The sequence below is a fragment of the Nerophis lumbriciformis genome, linkage group LG04, assembly GCF_033978685.3.
Source record: "Nerophis lumbriciformis linkage group LG04, RoL_Nlum_v2.1, whole genome shotgun sequence".
Lineage (NCBI taxonomy): Eukaryota > Metazoa > Chordata > Actinopteri > Syngnathiformes > Syngnathidae > Nerophis > Nerophis lumbriciformis.
The window spans coordinates 64610001-64632062 of record NC_084551.2 but is presented as its reverse complement, the minus strand read 5'-3'; the positions used below and the strand labels follow the sequence as shown (position 1 = coordinate 64632062).

The window sequence follows — 22062 nt, the reverse complement described above, 5'->3', positions numbered from 1 at the left end:
CAATTTCTTGCCACTTTCGCATCTTTGGGCCACTGGTGCAACTTGAATCCGTAACCTGTTCGTGTTGTTACACCCTCCGACAACACACCGACGAAAGTGAGAAAATAGCGGATTGCTTCCGAGAGCGAATAATAGAAAGGCATTTAATTCGCCCAAAATTCACCCATTTAGAGTTCGGAAATCGGTTAAAAAAATATATGGTCTTTTTTCTGCAACATCAAGGTATATATTGACGCTTACATAGGTCTGGTGGTAATGTTCCCCTTTAAGTGTATAGTCTGGAAAATACTGTACTTTGTGTGGGCTTTGTAATTTTGTCTAAGCGAATGCATCGTTCCAAAGTTGGTACGGTTTGCTGTAGTCAACATAGTTTTACACTGGTGTAGTAATAAAACATGTTAAATATTCTTTTTTTCAATTCTGTTCATAACTTTTATGGACATAATTTCTAGGCGCAGTCCAGGGCGTTGAGGGGATCTGGTTTGGTGGTTGCAGGATTAGGTCTCTGCTTTTTGCGGATGATGTGGCCCAACCAGTCTACATGTGCTTTGTGGACTTGGAGAAGGCATTCGACCGTGTCCCTCGGGAAGTCCTATGGGGAGTGCTCAGAGAGTATGGGGTATCGGACTGTCTGATTGTGGCGGTCCGCTCCCTGTATGATCAGTGTCAGAGCTTGGTCCGCATTGCCGGCAATAAGTCGGACACGTTTCCAGTGAGGGTTGGACTCCGCCAAGGCTGCCCTTTGTCACCCATTCTGTTCATAACTTTTATGGACAGAATTTCTAGACGCAGTCAAGGCGTTGAGGGGATCCGGTTTGGTGGCTCCAGGATTAGGTCTCTGCTTTTTGCAGATGATGTGGTCCTGATGGCTTCATCTGGCCAGGATCTTCAGCTCTCACTGGATCGGTTCGCAGCTGAGTGTGAAGCGACTGGGATGAGAATCAGCACCTCCAAGTCCGAGTCCATGGTTCTCGCCCGGAAAAGGGTGGAGTGCCATCTCCGGGTTGGGGAGGAGATCTTGCCCCAAGTGGAGGAGTTCAAGTACCTCAGAGTCTTGTTCACGAGTGGGGGAAGAGTGGATCGTGAGATCGACAGGCGGATCGGTGCGGCGTCTTCAGCTGTATCGATCCGTTGTGGTGAAGAAGGAGCTGAGCAGGAAGGCAAGGCTCTCAATTTACCGGTCGATCTACGTTCCCATCCTCACCTATGGTCATGAGCTTTGGGTCATGACCGAAAGGACAAGATCACGGGTACAAGCGGCCGAAATGAGTTTCCTCCGCCGGGTGGCGGGGCCTTCCCTTAGAAAAAAAAGTCTGCGGGCTATAGAGCGTTTTCTATTCGGGCTCCAGTACTATGGAATGCCCTCCTGGTAACAATTAGAGATTCTACCTCAGTAGAAGCATTTAAGTCCCATCTTAAAACTCATTTGTATACTCTAGCCTTTAAATAGCCCCCCTGTTAGACCAGTTGATCTGCCGTTTCTTTTCTTCTCTCCTCTGCTCCCCTCTATCCCTTGTGGAGGAGGGGTGGGCACAGGTCCGGTGGCCATGGATGAAGTGCTGGCTGTCCAGAGTCGGGACCCGGGGTGGACCGCTCGCCTGTGCATCGGCTGGGAACATCTCTGCGCTGCTGACCCGTCTCCGCTCGGGATGGTGTCCTGCTGGCCCCACTATGGACTGGACTCTTACTATTATGTTGGATCCACTATGGACTGGACTCTCACAATATTATGTCAGACCCACTCGACATCCATTGCTTACGGTCTCCCCTAGAGGGGGGGGGGGTTACCCACATATCCGGTCCTCTCCAAGGTTTCTCATAGTCATTCACATCGACGTCCCACGGGGGTGAGTTTTTCCTTGCCCTTATGTGGGCTTTGTACCGAGGATGTCGTTGTGGCTTGTGCAGCCCTTTGAGACACTTGTGATTTAGGGCTATATAAATAAACATTGATTGATTGATTGATGAGGTGGTTCGGGCATCTGGTCAGGATGCCACCCGAACGCCCCCCCCTAGGGAGGTGTTTCGGGCACGTCCGACCGGTAGGAGACCACGGGGAAGACCCAGGACACGTTGGGAAGACTATGTCTCCCGGCTGGCCTGGGAACGCCTCGGGATCCCCCGGGAGGAGCTGGACGAAGTGGCTGGGGAGAGGGAAGTCTGGGCTTCCCTGCTTAGGCTGCTGCCCCCGCGACCCGACCTCGGATAAGCGGAAGAAGTGTGAAGTGAAGTGAATTACATTTATACAGCGCTTTTTCTCAAGTGACTCAAAGCGCTTTACATTGTGAAACCCAATATCTAAGTTACATTTAAACCAGTGTGGGTGGCACTGGGAGCAGGTGGGTAAAGTGTCTTGCCCAAGGACACAACGGCAGTGACTAGGATGGCGGAAGCGGGGATCGAACCTGCAACCCTCAAGTTGCTGGCACGGCCGCTCTACCAACCGAGCTATACCGCCCCACGCGTGCCACGTCTGGGTCGTGACAGCGTGGCACGCGAATGTCTGTGCTGCATTGGATCAGTCTCCTTTCTTTAACAGGCAAAAGCTTTATAACCTCACTAATGCCTTGCATCGTCTATATTACCGTATTTTCCGCACTATAAGCCACCCCGGGTTATTAGCCGCACCTTCAATGAAGAAGATGGATGGATGGATGGATGTCCTTTTTTTATATTAATATTGACAGTTTACTGTAATCGATTATTTTGATTAGAATGGATGCCTCATATTAAGCGCTCATCCATACATTTGCATGTTTTTCTACGTCCACCGCTGTTCTAATTCACTTTTAATATAATTTCTTATATGAATGCATAACTCCTCCCACCCCCATAAGCGTCCCCATTCTGCTCATCCGCACAGCGGGGCCCTCTCCATACGCTCTTGTAGCTATTAGGCTGCCGTCATAAAAGCTCTTCAGGCTAATTATCCCATCCTGATGAGCCGCAGGTCTCGATGGGACGGCGCGGGAGCGACTCGGCGTGATTGACGTGGCCCGGGCTGATCTCATAGCGCCATTAGCCCGGCGCAGATGCACACGCTATAACAATGGCCTCCATTCTACATGCATTACAGAGACGAGACCTGTCAGCTGTGATGAAAAGTAGTGCCTGATGATGACTGCAAGTGTGTGAGCGCGTTCGTGAGTGCACGTTTGATTACGCGTTCGCCACTTTCCCGGGAGTCGAGTGTCACAGGGGAATGCTGGCAATGAAGCCGGTGATGAGTGATAGAGAGAGTTTTCCTAAGCACACTGCAAAAACTGGAATCTAAGTAAGATTGAATATCTCAAATAAGGGTGACATTTGCTTATTTTCTGTCTGATAAGATAATTCTTCGGGTCGGGTCGGGCGGTTGAAATAAAAAAAATTAGATTTTAAATAGATTCAGGCGGGTGGCAGTTAAACCAATTGGGAAATATATATACATAGTTAAATGTTGTTACCCACATACGAAAAACGAGCAGGCACCTGCAGCATATGCCACAACAGAAGAAAAAAAAGAAGAAGAGATGGACACTTTTACGGAGCGGAGAAGGGACGCCTCGCCGGGGTCCGGGACCGAGGCCCCTTCCCCCGAGAGGGCCCCACCGGGAGCCGTAGCTGAGGCGATCCGCGAGAAGGGCCCGACGCACGTCCAGGGTCACCACCGCGCCCACCGCACCGACACCCCGCCTCGTCCGCCTTCGCCGCGGCCGGCGTCACGCGCAGCAGGTAAGCAGCTTACCTGCCCAGCCACCCTAGTGGCTGGGGGCGCGTAACAGGGGTCACTCCGCGCGCAGTGCGCTCACGAAAGGGGTGGGGCTCACCCTGGTTGATATAGACAGCAGGACGGTGGCCATGGAAGTCGGAACCCGCTAAGGAGTGTGTAACCACCCACCTGCCGAATCAACTAGCCCTGAAAATGGATGGCGCTGGAGCGTCGGGCCCATATACCCGGCCGTCGCCGGCAGCGAGACGCGCTTGGAGGTGCGCTCAGCGCGGCTCCCATATGATTGCGCACTGGTGTGCGTCTGGGCCGTGACAGCGTGGCACGCGAATGTCTGTGCTGCATTGGATCAGTCTCCTTTCTTTAACAGGCAAAAGCTTTATAACCTCACTAATGCCTTGCATCGTCTATATTAGATATATAACAACGGGCGGGTGCGGGCGGATGCGGTTCTGATTAAATGTTAGTACGGGTGGATGGCGGATGGTTGACGACTTTCTGATGCGGTTGCGGATGAAATAATTGCCTATCCGTGCATCTCTAGTCTATATATATATATATATATATATATATATATATATATATGTATATATAATGTGTATATATATATATATATATGTGTATATATATATATATATATATATATATATATATATATATGTGTATATATATATATATATATATATATGTGTGTATATATATATATATATGTGTATATATATATATATATATATATATATATGTGTATATATATATATATATATATATATATATATATATATATGTATATATATATATATATATATATATATATATATATATATATATATATATATATATATATATATATATATATATATATGTGTGTGTGTGGAATGCTTGACTTGGTGAATTCTAGCTGTCAATATACTCCTCCCCTCTTAACCACGCCCCCAGCTCCCGAAATCGGAGGTCTCAAGGTTGGCAAGTATGCCCCCCAGACACATTCCTTCTCTCAACGTGGCCCCCGAGTCAAAATATTTGCCCATCTCTGATTTAGAATTAATACCTAACCAAGACAAAAATATTCGACAATATTTTCCCTCCCTTGAAAAGAGTCAAATAAGGACGGCTGCATCTGAAATCCCTCCAGGCCACCAAGGCCGTCTTTTCTTTTGTCGACTTCTGATTACAGCGCTCCATTAAACTGTGAGCTGGATCTCAGGGGGGTCGTCGGCACTTTCGCCGCCAGGGCTAACTCGGAGGAAAGTTCTTCCGCAGCCACCTCCGCCCACGGTGGTTCTTTTATTTCACCCTATCACAAATAAATCTTCTCTTTATTAGGAGACGAGGGCACAGAGGCGGGGCCACGAGGAATACATGCTTCCAAAATAAAAACTATTGTGTCCGGTATTTATTTATTTTTTTACTTCACAAAACTTTAGCAAACCCCAACTTTTTATTTACTTTCTACATAAAAAGGAGAGAAAACAAAGGTGGTTTTGTAAGGCAGTCAAACAGTTGTGCAGACATCAGTTAACATCACACTGGCTCCTAAAGTGGCGTTTCCCCCCGTCGCCAAAAGTCGGCGGCTCGGTTTGCTTCGGGCCTCCCGTTGAGGAGAAGGAGCGAGGGGAGGGCCGGGTTGACAGATGGCAGAGTGGCTTTCCTCTTCCACTGTCTTGGCTGATTATCAGGCCCGGCCCTAACCAATCTGGCGCCCTAGGCAAGATTTTAGGTGGCGCCCCCCCACATCGGCAGTGAAGTGTATATACTCACAAGAAACTGAATAGCTTTGTCTTTGACATTTTTTTTTTTACATACAACTATACCTAATATATAAAGGGGTGGAAAAGTGACTATTACCTGCAGGGCAAACATTAGCTAACCAGAAGGCAATAACAATGTAAACAAAAAACACCGGCTTAAAAAATCTAATACAAATGTCCCTGAGGAATGTAAGGTGGGAGTACTGTAATTACCTAACGTTACATTATTATTTTCCATAACAATTTAGCCCCCTCCACAATATTAACCCGACGTTAAAACAGAACTAGCTATTTATTGATTAGCAATTGCCGAATCATGTAACATTAGCTTAATGCTAAAAAGCCAGGTTACTATCACATTCTAAAACAGACAAATAATTTCATGTAGGCTAACGTTACCTACCTGCTACCTCTGTCTTTTCTCGTTTCTCCTCCTCTTCTTTTCTCTTTTTTCTTCCCTGGGCACCTGACAGTTTTGGCCGTTTTGACATCTTGTGTTGATTTTTTGATGTGGTGACGTCCAAAAAGAGTCATGATACGGGAAGGGAGGGGGCGCACCGTGCGGGGGGAGGGGGGCCTAATGTTGTAACAAATAATATTTCTATTAAATAGGCTTTACTTTGCATTTTAATTAACGTGGGATTATTTTTTGTATTTAGAAATAATAGTACCAACTTTATTTTTTATTTTTTTCTCCAACATTTGTGGCACTGGCGTGGCGCCCCCTGATGGACGGCGCCCTTAGCATTTGCCTATACGGCCTATGCCACGGGCCGGCCCTGACTTGGCAGCAAAGACTGCAAATAATTGAAAGTGTTATGTCACCTGCTCACAGTGGCAGGACTCATGCTTGCCTGCTATGTTTACAGACAATTGAGTTGTGGCGTCCTCTAGTGGCACATTGTAGTAAGTCAGCTGTGATATAAAGGTATACACTAATAATGGGCGATTCCCAATACACAGAGGTGGGTAGTAACGCGCTACATTTACTCCGTTACATCTACTTGAGTAACTTTTGGGATAAATTGTACTTTTAAGAGTAGTTTTAATGCAACATACTTTTACTTTTACTTGAGTATATTTATAGAGAAGAAACGCTACTTTTACTCGGCTACTTTTATCTACATTCAGCTCGCTACTCGCTACTAATTTTTATCGATCTGTTAATGCACGCTTTGTTTGTTTTGGTCTGTCAGACAGACCTTCAAAGTGCCTGCCTTACTGGTGACGTTCACTTCGTTCCACCAATCAGATGCAGTCACTGGTGACGTTGGACCAATCAAACAGAGCCAGGCGGTCACATGACCTGACTTAAACAAGTTGAAAAACGTATTCGGGTGTTACCATTTAGTGGTCAATCGTACGGAATATGTACTGTACTGTGCAATCTACTAATAAAAGTTCCAATCAATCAATCAAAAGTGTGAAGGAAAAAAAGACCCTTTTTTATTTCAACCGTACATCCCGCCAAAAGCCTAAAGACTGACTGCACAGTTCCTGTCTTCACAATAAAAGTGCCGCTCCATCGCGCCTGCGCTTTCAGAATAAGAGTCTGCGAAAGCCGGCGCAAACAAGCTAGCAAGCTACGGAGTTTGCCGCCAATGTATTTCTTGTAAAGTGTATAAAAAGAAATATGGAAGCTGGACAAATAAGAAGCCAAAAACCAACCACTTTCATGTGGTATTAGACAGAAAGGAGGAACTTTTTTTCTCCTCCATTTGAAAACGTGGACGTTATCATCACTACTGTCTGATTACAATCAATGCAAGTCATCAGAATCAGGTAATACACCAACTTATGTTCTTGTTTTCATGAAAGAAAGGAATCTATATGTGTTAAACATGCATGTATATTCATTAAAACACCTTTAACATGTAAACAAAAACGGCAAAATGAATAAATATAAATTATATACTGTATATATCAATGTATGTATATACTGTAAAGGTATACACTAATAATGGGCGATTCCCAATACCAAGTAACATCCAGCAACCCACGGCTGTAGAGCCGCATGCGGCTCTTTAGCGCCGCCCTAGTGGCTACCTGGACCTCTTTCAGACATGTGTGAAAATGGAAAAAGATGAAGAAGAAAACATTTATTTGTTTAATATATTTTCTGTAGTAGAACAAACATGACACAAACCTTCCAAAATGTTAGAAATTAGGGATGTCCCATAATGGCTTTTTGCCGATATACGATATTCCGATATCGTCCAACTCTTTAATTACTGATACCGATATCAACAGATACCGATATCAACCGATACTGATATATATGTCAGGACTTGATCTTGGGTGTTTGCTTTTCCGGGATGCAACGGAAAGTTGGCACGGGCGAGACGGGAATGAAGGTACATGATTTATTTATTAACTATAAATACAAAAAAAAAGGATCAAACAAAAAGCGCGCACAGTGGCGGAGAATAAAGTATGAACAATTAAACAAAACTTGCAAACTATGACTTGAATAACGAAAACTTACTTGGCATGGACAAAAAAGGAGCAGCGTGAACATGGACATGAAAAAATGGACAGAGCATAAATGTGGTGAGGTCGTCAGGACGAACAACAGAAAATGAATGAACTTAAATAACACAGACATGATTAACAACAGGTGCGTGACTCAAAACAGGTGTGTGACATGACAGGTGAAACTAATGGGTAACTATGGTGACAAGACAAGGGAGTGAAAAGACAGAAACTAGACAAAACATGACTTAAAACAAAACATGATTACACAGACATGACAATATATACAGTCGTGGAATTAACACATTATTATGCCTAATTTGGACAACCAGGTATGGTGAAGATAAGGTACTGTTTTAAAAAATGTATAAAATAATATAAATAAATTAAAAACATCCATCCATCTTTTTCCGCTTATCCGAGGTCGGGTCGCGGGGGCAGCAGCCTAAGCAGGGAAGCCCAGACTTCCCTCTCCCCAGCCACTTCGTCCAGCTCTTCCTGTGGGACCCCGAGGCGTTCCCAGGCCAGCCCGGGAGACATAGTCTTACCCAACGTGTCCTGGGTCTTCCCCAGGACACGTTTTCAAAACATTTTCTTGAATAAAAAAGAAAGTAAAACAATATAAAAACAGTTACATAGAAACTAGTAATTAATGAAAATGAGTAAAATTAACTGTTAAAGGTTAGTACTATTAGTGGACCAGCAGCACGCACAATCATGTGTGCTTACGGACTGTATCCCTTGCAGACTGTATTGATATATATTGATATATAATGTAGGAACCAGAATATTAATAACAGAAAGAAACAACCCTTTTGTGTGAATGAGTGTAAACAGGCCCGGCCCTAACCAATCTGGCGCCCTAGGCAAGATTTTAGATGGCGCCCCCCCACATCGGCAGTGAACTGTATATACTCACAAGAAACCAAATAGCTTTGTCTTTGACCTTTTTTTTTACTTAAAGAAAGCAAATTAACAATCAGAATAGTTAACAAGATTAAAAAAAATATGAATAAATAAATGAATGCAAAAAATAAAAAATGAATATATGAAATACAATATTTTTTACATACATATTGCTTAATTAACATTAATGATGTGCACTTTAACAACTAGGCATACAACTATACCTAATGGGTGGAAAAGTGACTATTACCTGCAGGGCAAACATTAGCTAACCAGAAGGCAATAACACCTGCTTAAAAGATCTAATACAAATGTCCCTGAGGAATGTAAGGTGGGAGTACTGTAATTACCTAACGTTACATTATTATTTTCCATAACAATTTAGCCCCCTCCACAATATTAACCCGACGTTAAAACAGAACTAGCTATTTATTGATTAGCAATTGACGAATCATGTAACATTAGCTTAATGCTAAAAAGCCAGGTTACTATCACATTCTGTAACAGACAAATAATTTCATGTAGGCTAACGTTACCTACCTGCTACCTCTTGTCTTTTTCTCGTTTCTCCTCCTCTTCTTTTCTCTTTTTTCTTCCCTGGGCACCTGACAGTTTTGGCCGTTTTGACATCTTGTGTTGATTTTTTGATGTGGTGACGTCCAAAAAGAGTCTTGATACGGGAAGGGAGGGGGCGCACCGGGCGAAGGGGGGGTTGTAATGTTGTAACAAATAATATTTCTATTATATAGGCTTTACTTTGCATTTTAATTAACGTGGGATTATTTTTTGTATTTAGAAATAATAGTACCAACTTTTTTTTTCTTTTTCTCCAACATTTGTGGCACTGGCGTGGCGCCCCCTGATGGACGGCGCCCTTAGCATTTGCCTATACGGCCTATGCCAGGGGCCGGCCCTGAGTGTAAATGGGGGAGGGATGTTTTTGGGGTTGGTGCACTAATTGTAAGTGTATCTTGTGTTTTTTATGTTGATTTGATTAAAAAAAACAAAAAAAACACAAAAAAAAACGATACCGATAATTTCCGATATTACATTTTAACACATTTATCGGCCGATATTATCGGACATCTCTACCCGATACCAATATTTTGGTACCGGTACCACTACCATAATGTATTTCGATACTTTTCTAAATAAAGGGGACCACACAAAAACTGGCATTATTGGCTTTATTTCAACAACAAATCTTAGGGTACATTAAACATATGTTTCTTATTGCAAGTTTGTCCTTAAATAAAATAGTGAACATACAAGACAACTTGTCTTTTATTAGTAAATAAACAAACAAAGGCTCCTAATTTAGCTGCTGACATATGCAGTAACATATTGTGTCATTTATCATTCTATTATTTTGTCAACATTATAAAGGACAAGCTGTAAAAAATTATTATTAATCCACTTGTTCGTTTTCTGTTAATATCTGCTTATTTTCTCTTTTAACATGTTCTATCTACACTTCTGTTAAAATGTAATAATCACTTATTCTTCTCTTCTTTGATACTTTACATTAGTTTTGGATGATACCACAAATTTGGGTATCGATCCGATACCAAGTAGTGACAGGATCACACATTAGTCATAATTTAAGTTCTATATATGTGTCCAGGGACATATTTCCTGAGTTCATAAACATAATATGAATTTTAAATACGATAAAAAATATTGATGTTATCATAGTAGTATCGACTAGATACGCTCCTGTACTTGGTATCATTACAGAGGATGTAAGGTGTACCTCCACCCATGGCGTTTGTTTACATCCTCCTACGGTGTGCAGTGAAGCATGTTTGGCTATTCCTCGTCCTGCAGGGATGATACTTCTAAGAAACTGACTTTATTTGTCGCCTTGGAAACGAGGATTAGTGATTTAGAAGTAGCTAAAACACTGCCGACTGCGGCTGGATGTTAGCTTCTAACTAGCTAGCCATGTCTTAAAGCACCACTTCCTGAGGGCGTTTGGGTTGGTGCACTAATTGTAAGTGTATCTTGTGTTTTTTATGTTGATTTAATAAAAAAAAACAAAAAAAAAACGATACCAATAATAAAAAAACGATACCGTTAATTTCCGATATTACATTTTAACGCATTTATCGGCATCTCTATTAGAAATCCCACCGTTTATATTAAACATGCTTCACTTTTGTCCTACAAATCTCAGCAATCCTTGATCTCGTACAACTTTCTCCGATGCTGCCACAGAAAGACGTGCCACTTCTTCTCTGTCTCATTTTGTCCACCAAACGTTTTATGTTCTGCTAAACTGCCTCTCGGTAAAGTTACAGTTTTCAATACCAATAAAGCAAGTATGGCTGATAAAAAAAAACACTTGCATGCACTTTTCAAAATGCACTAGCTTAAAGCTACTTTACATTGGCTGTGTCATGTTCTTGCTACTGATTAGCATTAGCGATTTTACATGGCAATTTTTTAAAAACCTGGTAATGAAAACTACAACTGAGATGCACGTTACAATCAAACAGCTGGTTTCTGAACATATTCTGACTGGTATACACAAGCGATGGAGATGATATCAGTAGAAAAAACTGCATTTAGTTGAGATAATAATGAGTCATATATTGGAATATTGGATCCATTATTTAAATTTGTTTTAACTATTAAATAAACCACAAATATGACTTATTCTATCTTTGTGGAAAATATTGGACACAATTTTTTTTTTATTAATGTCTGTAATGATAATGTCAATGAGGGATTGTTAATCACTGCTATGTTAAAATTGATACTGTTGTTGATAATATTAATTTTTGTTTCACTACTTTTAGATTGTTCTGTGTCATGTTTGTGTGTCCTCTCAATTGCTCTGTTTATTGCTATTCTGAATGTTGCTGGGTCGGGTTTGGTTTTGGAATTGGATTGCATTATTATGGTATTGTTGTGTATTGTTTTGTTGGATTGATGAATAAATTATTTAAAAAAACAACAACAAAAAAACAAAAAAAACAGCTGGTTTCTAATAAGTACAAAACTTACAGTATACACATTTTGTAGGACTCCACAAAATAATCAATGGTAAAGACTATATTGTGACATGGCAAGACGCTGTTGTCTATACACTACTGCCATCTATTGTTTTGGAATTGTAACTGCATCCAAAGTATACCACAAACCCCATTTCCATATGAGTTGGGAAATTGTGTTAGATGTAAATATAAACGGAATACAATGATTTGCGAATCATTTTCAACCCATATTCAGTTGAATATGCTACAAAGACAACATATTTGATGTTTTTAGAGTTTGATGCCAGCAACACGTGACAAATAAGTTGGGAAAGGTGGCAATAAATACTGATAAAGTTGAGGAATGCTCATCAAACACTTATTTGGAACAGGCAAATTGGGAACAGGTGGGTGCCATGATTGGGTATAAAAGTAGATTCCATGAAATGCTCAGTCATTCACAAACAAGGATGGGGCGAGGGTCACCACTTTGTCAACAAATGCGTGAGCAAATTGTTGAACAGTTTAAGAAAAACCTTTCTCCACCAGCTATTGCAAGGAATTTAAGGATTTCACCATCTACGGTCCGTAATATCATCAAAGGGTTCAGAGAATCTGGAGAAATCACCGCACGTAAGCAGCTAAGCCCGTGACCTTCCATCCCTCAGGCTGTACTGCATCAACAAGCGACATCAGTGTGTAAAGGATATCACCACATGGGCTCAGGAACACTCCAGAAACCCACTGTCAGTAACTACAGTTGGTCGCTACATCTGTAAGTGCAAGTTAAAACTCTCCTATACAAGGGGAAAACCGTTTATCAACAACACCCAGAAACGCCGTCGGCTTCGCTGGGCCTGAGCTCATCTAAGATGGACTGATACAAAGTGGAAAAGTGTTCTGTGGTTCTGACGAGTCCACATTTCAAATTGTTTTTGGAAACTGTGGACGTCGTGTCCTCCGGACCAAAGAGGAAAAGAACCATCCGGATTGTTATAGGCGCAAAGTGTAAAAGCCAGCATGTGTGATGGTATGGGGGTGTATTAGTGCCCAAGGCATGGGTAACTTACACATCTGTGAAGGCGCCATTAATGCTGAAAGGTACATACAGGTTTTGGAGCAACATATGTTGCCATCCAAGCAACGTTACCATGGACGCCCCTGCTTATTTCAGCAAGACGATGCCAAGCCACGTGTTACATCAATGTGGCTTCATAGTAAAAGAGCGCAGGTACTAGACTGGCCTGCCTGTGAAAATGTGTGGCGCATTATGAAGCGTAAAATAGCACAACGGAGACCCCCGGACTGTTGAACAACTTAAGCTGTACATCAAGCAAGAATGGGAAAGAATTCCACCTGAGAAGCTTCAAAAATGTGTCTCCTCAGTTCCCAAACGTTTACTGAGTGTTGTTAAAAGGAAAGGCCATGTAACACAGTGGTGAACATGCCCTTTCCCGACTACTTTGGCACGTGTTGCAGCCATGAAATTCTAAGTTAATTATTATTTGCAAAAAAAAAACAACAAAGTTTATGAGTTTGAACATCAAATATGTTGTCTTTGTAGCATATTCAACTGAATATGGGTTGAAAAGGATTTGCAAATCATTGTATTCCGTTTATATTTACATCTAACACAATTTCCCAACTCATATGGGAACGGGGTTTGTATATAATACTTGCAAATGAGACTTATAGACGTAAGAAAACAAACGATAGCAACTGGACAGCACAGTTTTCATTTCACTGTTAAATGGTAAATAAAACAATTGTTTTTATTAGTAAACAATAAACAGAAAAGTACCAAATATTGGTACCGTTGAGTACAGGTATCGATTCCCAAGTAATGTGAAAGGTACCCATCCCTAACTCACAGTGTAGTTATAGCCATTTTAAACATGCATCTCCCCCAAATGTGTCAAAATATTGATTTTGTAATATGAGAATTGATCAGAGGTGGGTAGAGTAGCCAGAAATTGTACTCAAGTAAGAGTACTGTTACTTTAGAGATTTATTACTCAAGTAAAAGTAAGGAGTAGTCACCCAAATATTTACTTGAGTAAAAGTAAAAAGTATGTTGTGAAAAAACTACTCAAGTACTGAGTAACTGATGAGTAACATACACACACATATCATATATATATATATATATATATATATATATATATATATATATATACTGTATGTATGTATATATATATACATACACTATATATATATATACACACACATATATATATATATATATATATACACACATTTATATATATATACATATATATATATATATATATATATATATATATATATATATATATATATATAAATACACATATATATATATATACAGTATATAATTTATATTTATTTATTTTGCCGTTTTTGTTTACAAGGTGTTTTAATGAATATACATGCATGTTTAACACATATAGATTCCTTTCTTTCATGAAGACTAGAATATAAGTTGGTGTATTACCTGATTCTGATGACTTGCATTGATTGTAATCAGACAGTAGTGATGATAACGTCCACGTTTTCAAATGGAGGAGAAAAAAAGTTCCTCCTTTCTGTCTAATACCACATGAAAGTGGTTGGTTTTTGGCATCTTATTTGTCCAGCTTCCATATTCGTTTTTATACACTTTACAAGAAATACATTGGCGGCAAACTCCGTAGCTTGCTAGCTTGTTTGCGCTGGCTTTCGGAGACTCTTGTTTTGAAAGCGCAGGCGCGATGGAGCGGCACTTTTATTGTGAAGACAGGAACTGTGCAGTCAGTCTTTAGGCTTTTGACGGGATGTACGGTTGAAATAAAAAAGGGTCTTTTTTTCCTTCACACTTTTGATTGATTGATTGCAACTTTTATTAGTAGATTGCACAGTACAGTACATATTCCGTACAATTGACCACTAAATGGTAACACCCCAATAAGTTTTTCAACTTGTTTAAGTCAGGTCATGTGACCGCCTGGCTCTTTTTGATTGGTCCAACGTCACCAGTGACTGCATCTGATTGGTGGAACGTAGTGAAACGTCACCAGTAAGGCAGGCACTTTGAAGGTCTGTCTGACAGACCAAAACAAACAAAGCGTGCATTAACAGATCGATTAAAATTAGTAGCGAGTAGCGAGCTGAATGTAGATAAAAGTAGCGGAGTAAAAGTAGCGTTTCTTCTCTATAAATATACTCAAGTAAAAGTAAAAGTATGTTGCATTAAAACTACTCTTAGAAATACAATTGATCCCAAAAGTTACTCAAGTAGATGTAACGGAGTAAAAGTAGCGCGTTACTACCTACCTCTGGAATTGATACAGTGTCGGACAGCAATCTGTGTCAAATTATTCAACGGGCCACTGGGGGGCAGTATGGGCCGACATCCCGTCAAAAGTGTTTGCTCGCGGTTGCTAACTGATTGCTAGATGCTGCAAAACGTTTTCATACCTGCCAACTTTTGAAATCAGAAAAACCTAGTAGCCAGGGTCCAAGGGCCGCAGGCCCCGGTAGGTCCAGGACAAAGTCCCGGTGGAGGGTTCAGGGCTTCGCCCCCCCGACGCAAAATGATTATTAGCATTCAGACAGGTTAAAATGTTGCTAAAACCATCACTTTTCTATCAGTCACAGTGACTTTTCAAAACAAAAATATTACAGCAAAAATCATATGGGTTGATTGACATGTTTATTCTGTAAGCTAACTTCAATAGTTTGAAATTATTTTGACAGTTAATGCCAGTTATCCTGTCAACCTTTCACAAGACTTCAATTTGTTCATTGAAAGTATAAACACTTTTTACAGTAAACAAATGGTAAAACAGTACTAAACAATTCCATTAAAAAAAAAATTGGTGTCATTATTAACTTTCTGTCCAAGCTTGTATAATCTACTGCCTTGTTCAATTGTAAAAAAATATTCTGTGCCTAAAATTCACATTTCTATCACAATTATCATACTGTAAACATGGTAAGCTAACTTCATTAAAATTAATAGTCCTGTCAATAGCATGGAATTACAATTCAAATGTAGTTTTTTTGTAAGCCTTTCAAAAGAATTCAAAAGATGAAAAATTCATGAAAATGAATTTAAGCCATCAGACACTTGAAAAGTGGCACATCACATCTCTAATGTAATCATTTGAACTTTTCAACAGAAATAGCACTGCAAAAATATTAAGGACATACTTCTGTATTTTGGTAGTTATGCTGTCAACATTTAACACGATTTCTTCAACTTGGACTTGAAAGCATAAATAGTATAAACACTTTTAACAGTATGTCGTGCTGTGAAATACAGCCGACAGGATTGCGCACCAAACACGAAGCAAGGCCAAAGCGCATGCATGGTGCAGGAGAACAAAGGACTTCTTTCATTTAAGGTTTGTGATAAACCATCAAACTCATTCGTTAAAAGGACTCTATAGTAATATAAAGCGAATTTTTCTGGACATTATCATGCAAGAAAAGTTTATTTTTGGGACCGCGATCACCGCGTAATGATTTTTAAAGGTTGCATTACAAACATTTAACTGTCCCATGTGATCAACCAAAATCCATGCTCAATTATTGCCTCCGTAAATAAAACTTCGGCATTTATCACATCCAAAGAATCTGTTTGGGCGACGAAAAACGTTGAAAGTTTTCCACTTGTATCGCTAGCAACGGCATTAGACTTGTGTTTTTTTGTCCCAACGTGGTCTTTTACATCGCTAATTCCTCCGTGTCCGATCGAAAAATCTTGTCTGCACAAGGTGCGTAGTTTTCACCCTTTTTTTTTTTTTAATTAATGAAAAACCGTATTTTTTATCACTGCAACCGTAACCCGGAATAGGTTGATGAAAACCGTACGAATTACGGGAAAACCGGAGTAGTTGGCAGGTATGCGTTTTCTGTAAACAGCCAGAGAAGTAAATTACTTTCGAACAAAGTATAAAAACATAGAAGTCATTGGGGGCAAACTCAAAGATCTGGTCCAAATTAAGAGTTTGAAACAATGAAACATCACCAAAACCCTGAAAATCAAGCATATTGAATTCAGTATTTTCATTTCTTTTACAATCTTGAGTCAGTGATAGTTCACGTCAGCCACGAGGCAGCTGTTGATGACAACTCTGAGTAACAGTGTGGCGTTGGGGCGGTATTTTTATTCTTGCCCTTCCTGCCCTTTTTTGGCGCCTTTGGAGGTCGTCGGCCGGGCCGTCGTAGTGGTTGGGGTGGAGCTGGCCATCACCCTGCGGATCCAGTCATTGTACATGCACAGCTTCGTGTAGACGCTGGGGTGCTCCGCGTTCTGGCAGCCGTGTCTGAACCACTGAACGCCCTGCAGCTGGCCGCCGCACACCAGAACGGCGCCTGCATCGCTCTGCCAAAAGGTTGAGACATTTTAGTTTTTAAATACTTTAAATTCCGGACTATAAGCCGCTCATAAAACGGTGCGGCTTATTTATGGATTTTTCTTTGCTAATGGCCGTATTAAAAATAGTAAAAATTAGGGGTGTAACGGTACGTGTATTTGTATTGAACCGTTTCGGGACAGGGGTTCCGGTTCGGTTCGGAGGTGTACCGAACGAGTTTCCACACGGACATATTAAGTAGCGTAACACACGTGTAAATAATGCACTCTGAGGCACATACCATACGTCCTCTTTTCACCGGACTTGTCCTCTTTTGCGGAGCTGTCCTGGCAGAGTTTCTTAAATGCCTCAAATGTCCGACATTTTGAGTTAGGGTTGCGTGTATTTTCAATGTGCGTTCAGGGTTAAGAAGGGGTTAAAAACAAAACAAATTGTGTATGCAGCAGCATTCGTGAGGGAGGGGCAGAGACAGAGAGAGAGAGAGAGAGAGTTATGATCATACTTGCCAACCCTCCCGAATTTTCCGGGAGACTCCCGAAATTCAGCGCCTCTCCCGAAAACCTCCCGGGACAAATATTCTCCCGAAAATATCCCGATTTTCAGCCGGAGCTGGAGGCCACGCCCCCTCCAGCTCCATGCGGACCTGAGTGAGGACAGCCTTTTTTTTTTTTTATGACGGGAGGACAACAGGGTGACAAGAACTAAATCCTCCAGACTAGAGATAAATTGTATTATTATGTTTATCTTACCTAAAAATAAATATATTTATTAATTACAAAAAAAAATAAATAAATTTTTACTATATTTTGCTAAAAACATCAAAATTAATTGTTTTTATTTGTATTTTTCTTGACTCCTTATTACATCCAGCCATAGAATTATACATTAAAATAAACATATTTGAAATAATTAATTTTAATTATCATAATAATTCATTTAAAATGACCATATAATTCATTTAAAATGACCATATTTAATTATTAAAATAATTGCTTGTTTATCAACAACTTTAGCATTTTATTCATTACATTTTGAAGCTCTCAGAAGCCAAGTTAGGTTATATTCCTTAAGATTTATTTATGCAAGTTTGAAGTATCAATTATCTAAATATCCTGCATATTTTCAGGATATATATATATATATATATATATATATATATATATATATATATATATATATATATATATATATATATATATATATATATATGTATGTATGTATGTATGTGTATATATATATATATATATATATATATATATATATATATATATATGTATATGTATATGTATATATATATATGTATATCAGATTTAATTTTTTATTATATATATATAGCAAAAAAGTGTGCCCCGGAGGCCATTTACGGCCCACAGTTAATGTTTTAAAGGCCCACGGCACATTCTAAAAATACTATTAAAATAAACAAAAACATAACAAAAGTGAAATAAAAAAGCTTAAAGGATAAATGTAATTTAGGAAAAAGTTGCAATGTTGACTAATAAAACAAAGCTGTTTTTTTTTTCTTTCAAACTGTCATTGCTCAAAACATAATATTGAATCAAAATCAACGTTATTATGAATTATTGAACTATCCAATGTTCCGATTACCTCACATCAAATATTCCACCAAGAAAAATATTTTTGGTGGAAGATTTTGCAAATTTGGTAAATAAATAACCCAAAAATGTATATTTTGTTGTTTTCTTACTGTACCGAAAATTAACCGAACCGTGACCTCTATACCGAGGTACGTACCGAACCGAAATGTTTGTGTACCGTTACACCCCTAGTAAAAATACATTTAAAAAAAAAAAAGACACTGAAATAATGTTTATGCTATGGCGCTATCTTCTAAACAGGTTTAGACTGAGCTTTCAACCGGAAGTACAAGTGTAGTTCCGTCTTCCAGTCGTCCATAGCATTTTTTCTCGTATGGATTCTTCATTTTTTTACTCCTAGAAATGTTTCTAAGTTTTACAATATACCTAAAACAATTCTTACTTACTAAACCGGCCCATGTGTGATGTCTGTAGTAGAGATGTCCGATAAATGCGTTAAAATGTAATATTGGAAATTATCGGGTATCATTTTTTTAATTATCGGTATCGGTTATTTATTCTTTTTAAAAACAATTTTATTAAATCAACATAAAAAACACAAGATACACCAACCCAAAAAACCTTCCTCCCCCATTTATACTTATTCACACAAAAGGGTTGTTTCTTTCTGTTATTAATATTGTGGTTTCTACATTATATATCAATATATATCAATACAGTCTGCAAGGGATACAGTCCGTAAGCACACATGATTGGTCCACTAATAGTACTAACCTTTAACACTTAATTTTACTAATTTTCATTAATTACTAGTTTCTATGTAACTGTTTTTATATTGTTTTACTTTCTTTGTTATTCAAGAAAATGTTTTTAATTTATTAATCTTATTTTTATTTATTTTTTATTTTTTAAAGTACCTTATCTTCACAATGTGTTAATTCCACGACTGTATATATCGGTTGATATCAATATCGGTTGATATTGGTATCGGTAATTAAAGAGTTGGACAATATTGGATATCGGCAAAAAGCCATTATCGGACATCACTAGTCTGTAGGAGTGTTTTCATGCGTATTTGTATGCGCTGTGATAATGTAATGAAGCTGGCATCGTTAGCATTAGCTAACATGCTAACACGTTTACGAGTGTCTGTTAGTATTATTAACTTACAATGCCATTATTTGTGTATTGTTTAATCTTGAGTCTGCTCAGCTGATTGGAGAGCTAGCTCGCTAGTGGGTCCATGACGATGACTTCTGTTTTGTTGGATCAGTCGTTTTACTGCCGTGTAAATAAAAATTGACAAAATGTTTGTGTAAATAATTTGACAACATGCATATGTGCAGCTGATAGGTACGGCTAAGATATGGAAAAATATTGTTTTCCTCTAAAATGGACTGGGTGCGGCTAATTTACCGGTGCGCTTTATAGTCCGGTAAAGGTAAAGGTCCCCTATTATGCAATTGTGACTTTTTGATGATGTTCTAACAGTCGTATGCGTCCCTTATGTTTATGAACATTTAACTTAAAAAAAAAACTTTAAAAAAAAACTATCAGAATACCTTTATTGTCATTGTATGGAAACAACGAAATTGGACAGCAATCCAGCTCAGTGCTTTTAAAACAAACCTACATAAAAATAGTCTTAAGACAACAACAATAATAAAACAATTTAAAATTTAAAAACATAACAAAATGTAAAAAAAACATATTGCACAGTAGATCTTTATCAGAGGTAAGCAAGTAATAAAGTGGTGAGTGTTCAGGTAAGTGCAGAGTTTAGGGCATACTTGCCAACCTTGAGACCTCCGATTTCGGGAGGTGGGGGTTGGGGGCGTGTTCGGGGGTGGGGCGGGGCGTGGTTGGGGGCGTGGTTAAGAGGGGAGGAGTATATTGACAGCTAGAATTCACCAAGTCAAGTATTTCATACATATTATTTATATATATATATATATATATATATATATATATATATATATATATATATATATATATATGTATGTGTGTGAAAAAAAATCACAAGACTACTTCATCTCTACAGGCCTGTTTCATGAGGGGTTCCCTCAATCATCAGGAGATTTTAATGGGAGCATTCACATACCATGGTTTATATAGGGCACAGAGTGGGTGGGTACAGGCTGGCGTAGGGGCGTGGTGATTAGCTCATGTGTTACCTAGGAGGTGTTTCCGTCTGTGGCGGCATGCTGATACAATTTCGCTGCGCTTGTTGAGGGATGACAGGTCTGGACGGTATATAATAAACAGTTTCTCTTTCAAGCATAGGTTGCATCTTTTATTACCACTATTGTAAGGTGTGCTGGATGCAAGTTTTGACGGAGCAGAAACGTGTGAACTCGTTGGGAGTTTCCTCCTCTTCCAGCTTGCTAGCCTCAACCTGAACCTTGGTATTTACCGTGATGACGGACTGGCAGTGTGTCGCGCCTCGCCAAGGAGCAGCGAGAATACCAAGAAGCGCATATGCCAAATTTTCAAAGAGAACGGCCTACGGATCACGATTGAAGCCAACAAGCAAACCGTCAACTTCCTCGACGTCACTTTCAACCTGAGAAATAACAGCTACCAACCATTCACGAAATCCAACACAACACTCCAATACGTGCACCATGACAGCAACCACCCACCCACCACCACGAAAAGAATACCTACCGGAATTAATAAAAGGCTATCAATGCTGTCATGTAGCAAAGCTGAATTTGACCAAGCAACCCCCCCGTACCAAAAAGCCCTTGATGAAAGCGGATACAATTCCACCCTCACCTATGAACCCACGCCAGGAAACCAACCAAAAAAGAACAGAAAACGAAACAACATCATCTGGTACAACCCCCCATACAGCAAAAACGTCTCAACTAACATTGGCCACAAATTCCTCAGTCTGATTGACAAACACTTCCCCAAAGGCAACACCCTAAGAAAAGTATTCAACAAGAACAACATTAAATTGAGTTACAGCTGTATGAACAATATACGACAAATTATCTCAAACCACAACAAAACAATTGCAAATGAGCCGTCGGCCCCCGGACAGAGCGACCCCAAAACCAACAAAGGCTGCAACTGCCGCAAGAAACCTGATTGCCCTCTCAACGGTGGGTGCTTACAAACATCAGTTGTTTACCAATCTAAGGTAACACGCAAGGACATTAACACATCCGACACATATGTAGGATTAACCGAGGGAGAGTTTAAAACCAGATGGAACAATCACAAGGCTTCTTTCAGGAACCAAAACCTGTGGAATACCACAGAACTCAGCAAACACATTTGGGACCTCAAAGACAATAATGTTGAATATTCAATAACATGGCAAATTCTTGCATCCAGCACACC

The 22062-nt window shown here is 39.7% G+C and overlaps 1 protein-coding gene across 2 annotated transcripts in view; it reads right to left on the bottom strand.

Annotated features, from left to right (window-relative positions):
* Positions 1–16008: 16008 nt before the first annotated feature.
* The window catches only part of LOC133593820 (trypsinogen-like protein 3), a 17802-nt gene continuing 11748 nt past the window's right edge, over positions 16009–22062 (bottom strand). For both annotated transcript variants that reach the window (XM_061946538.2, XM_061946547.2), the window contains exon 5: positions 16009–17160. In XM_061946538.2, coding sequence (XP_061802522.1) covers positions 16942–17160 — 219 coding nt within the window. In that variant the 3' untranslated portion in view covers positions 16009–16941. The remainder of the gene's footprint in view (positions 17161–22062) is intronic.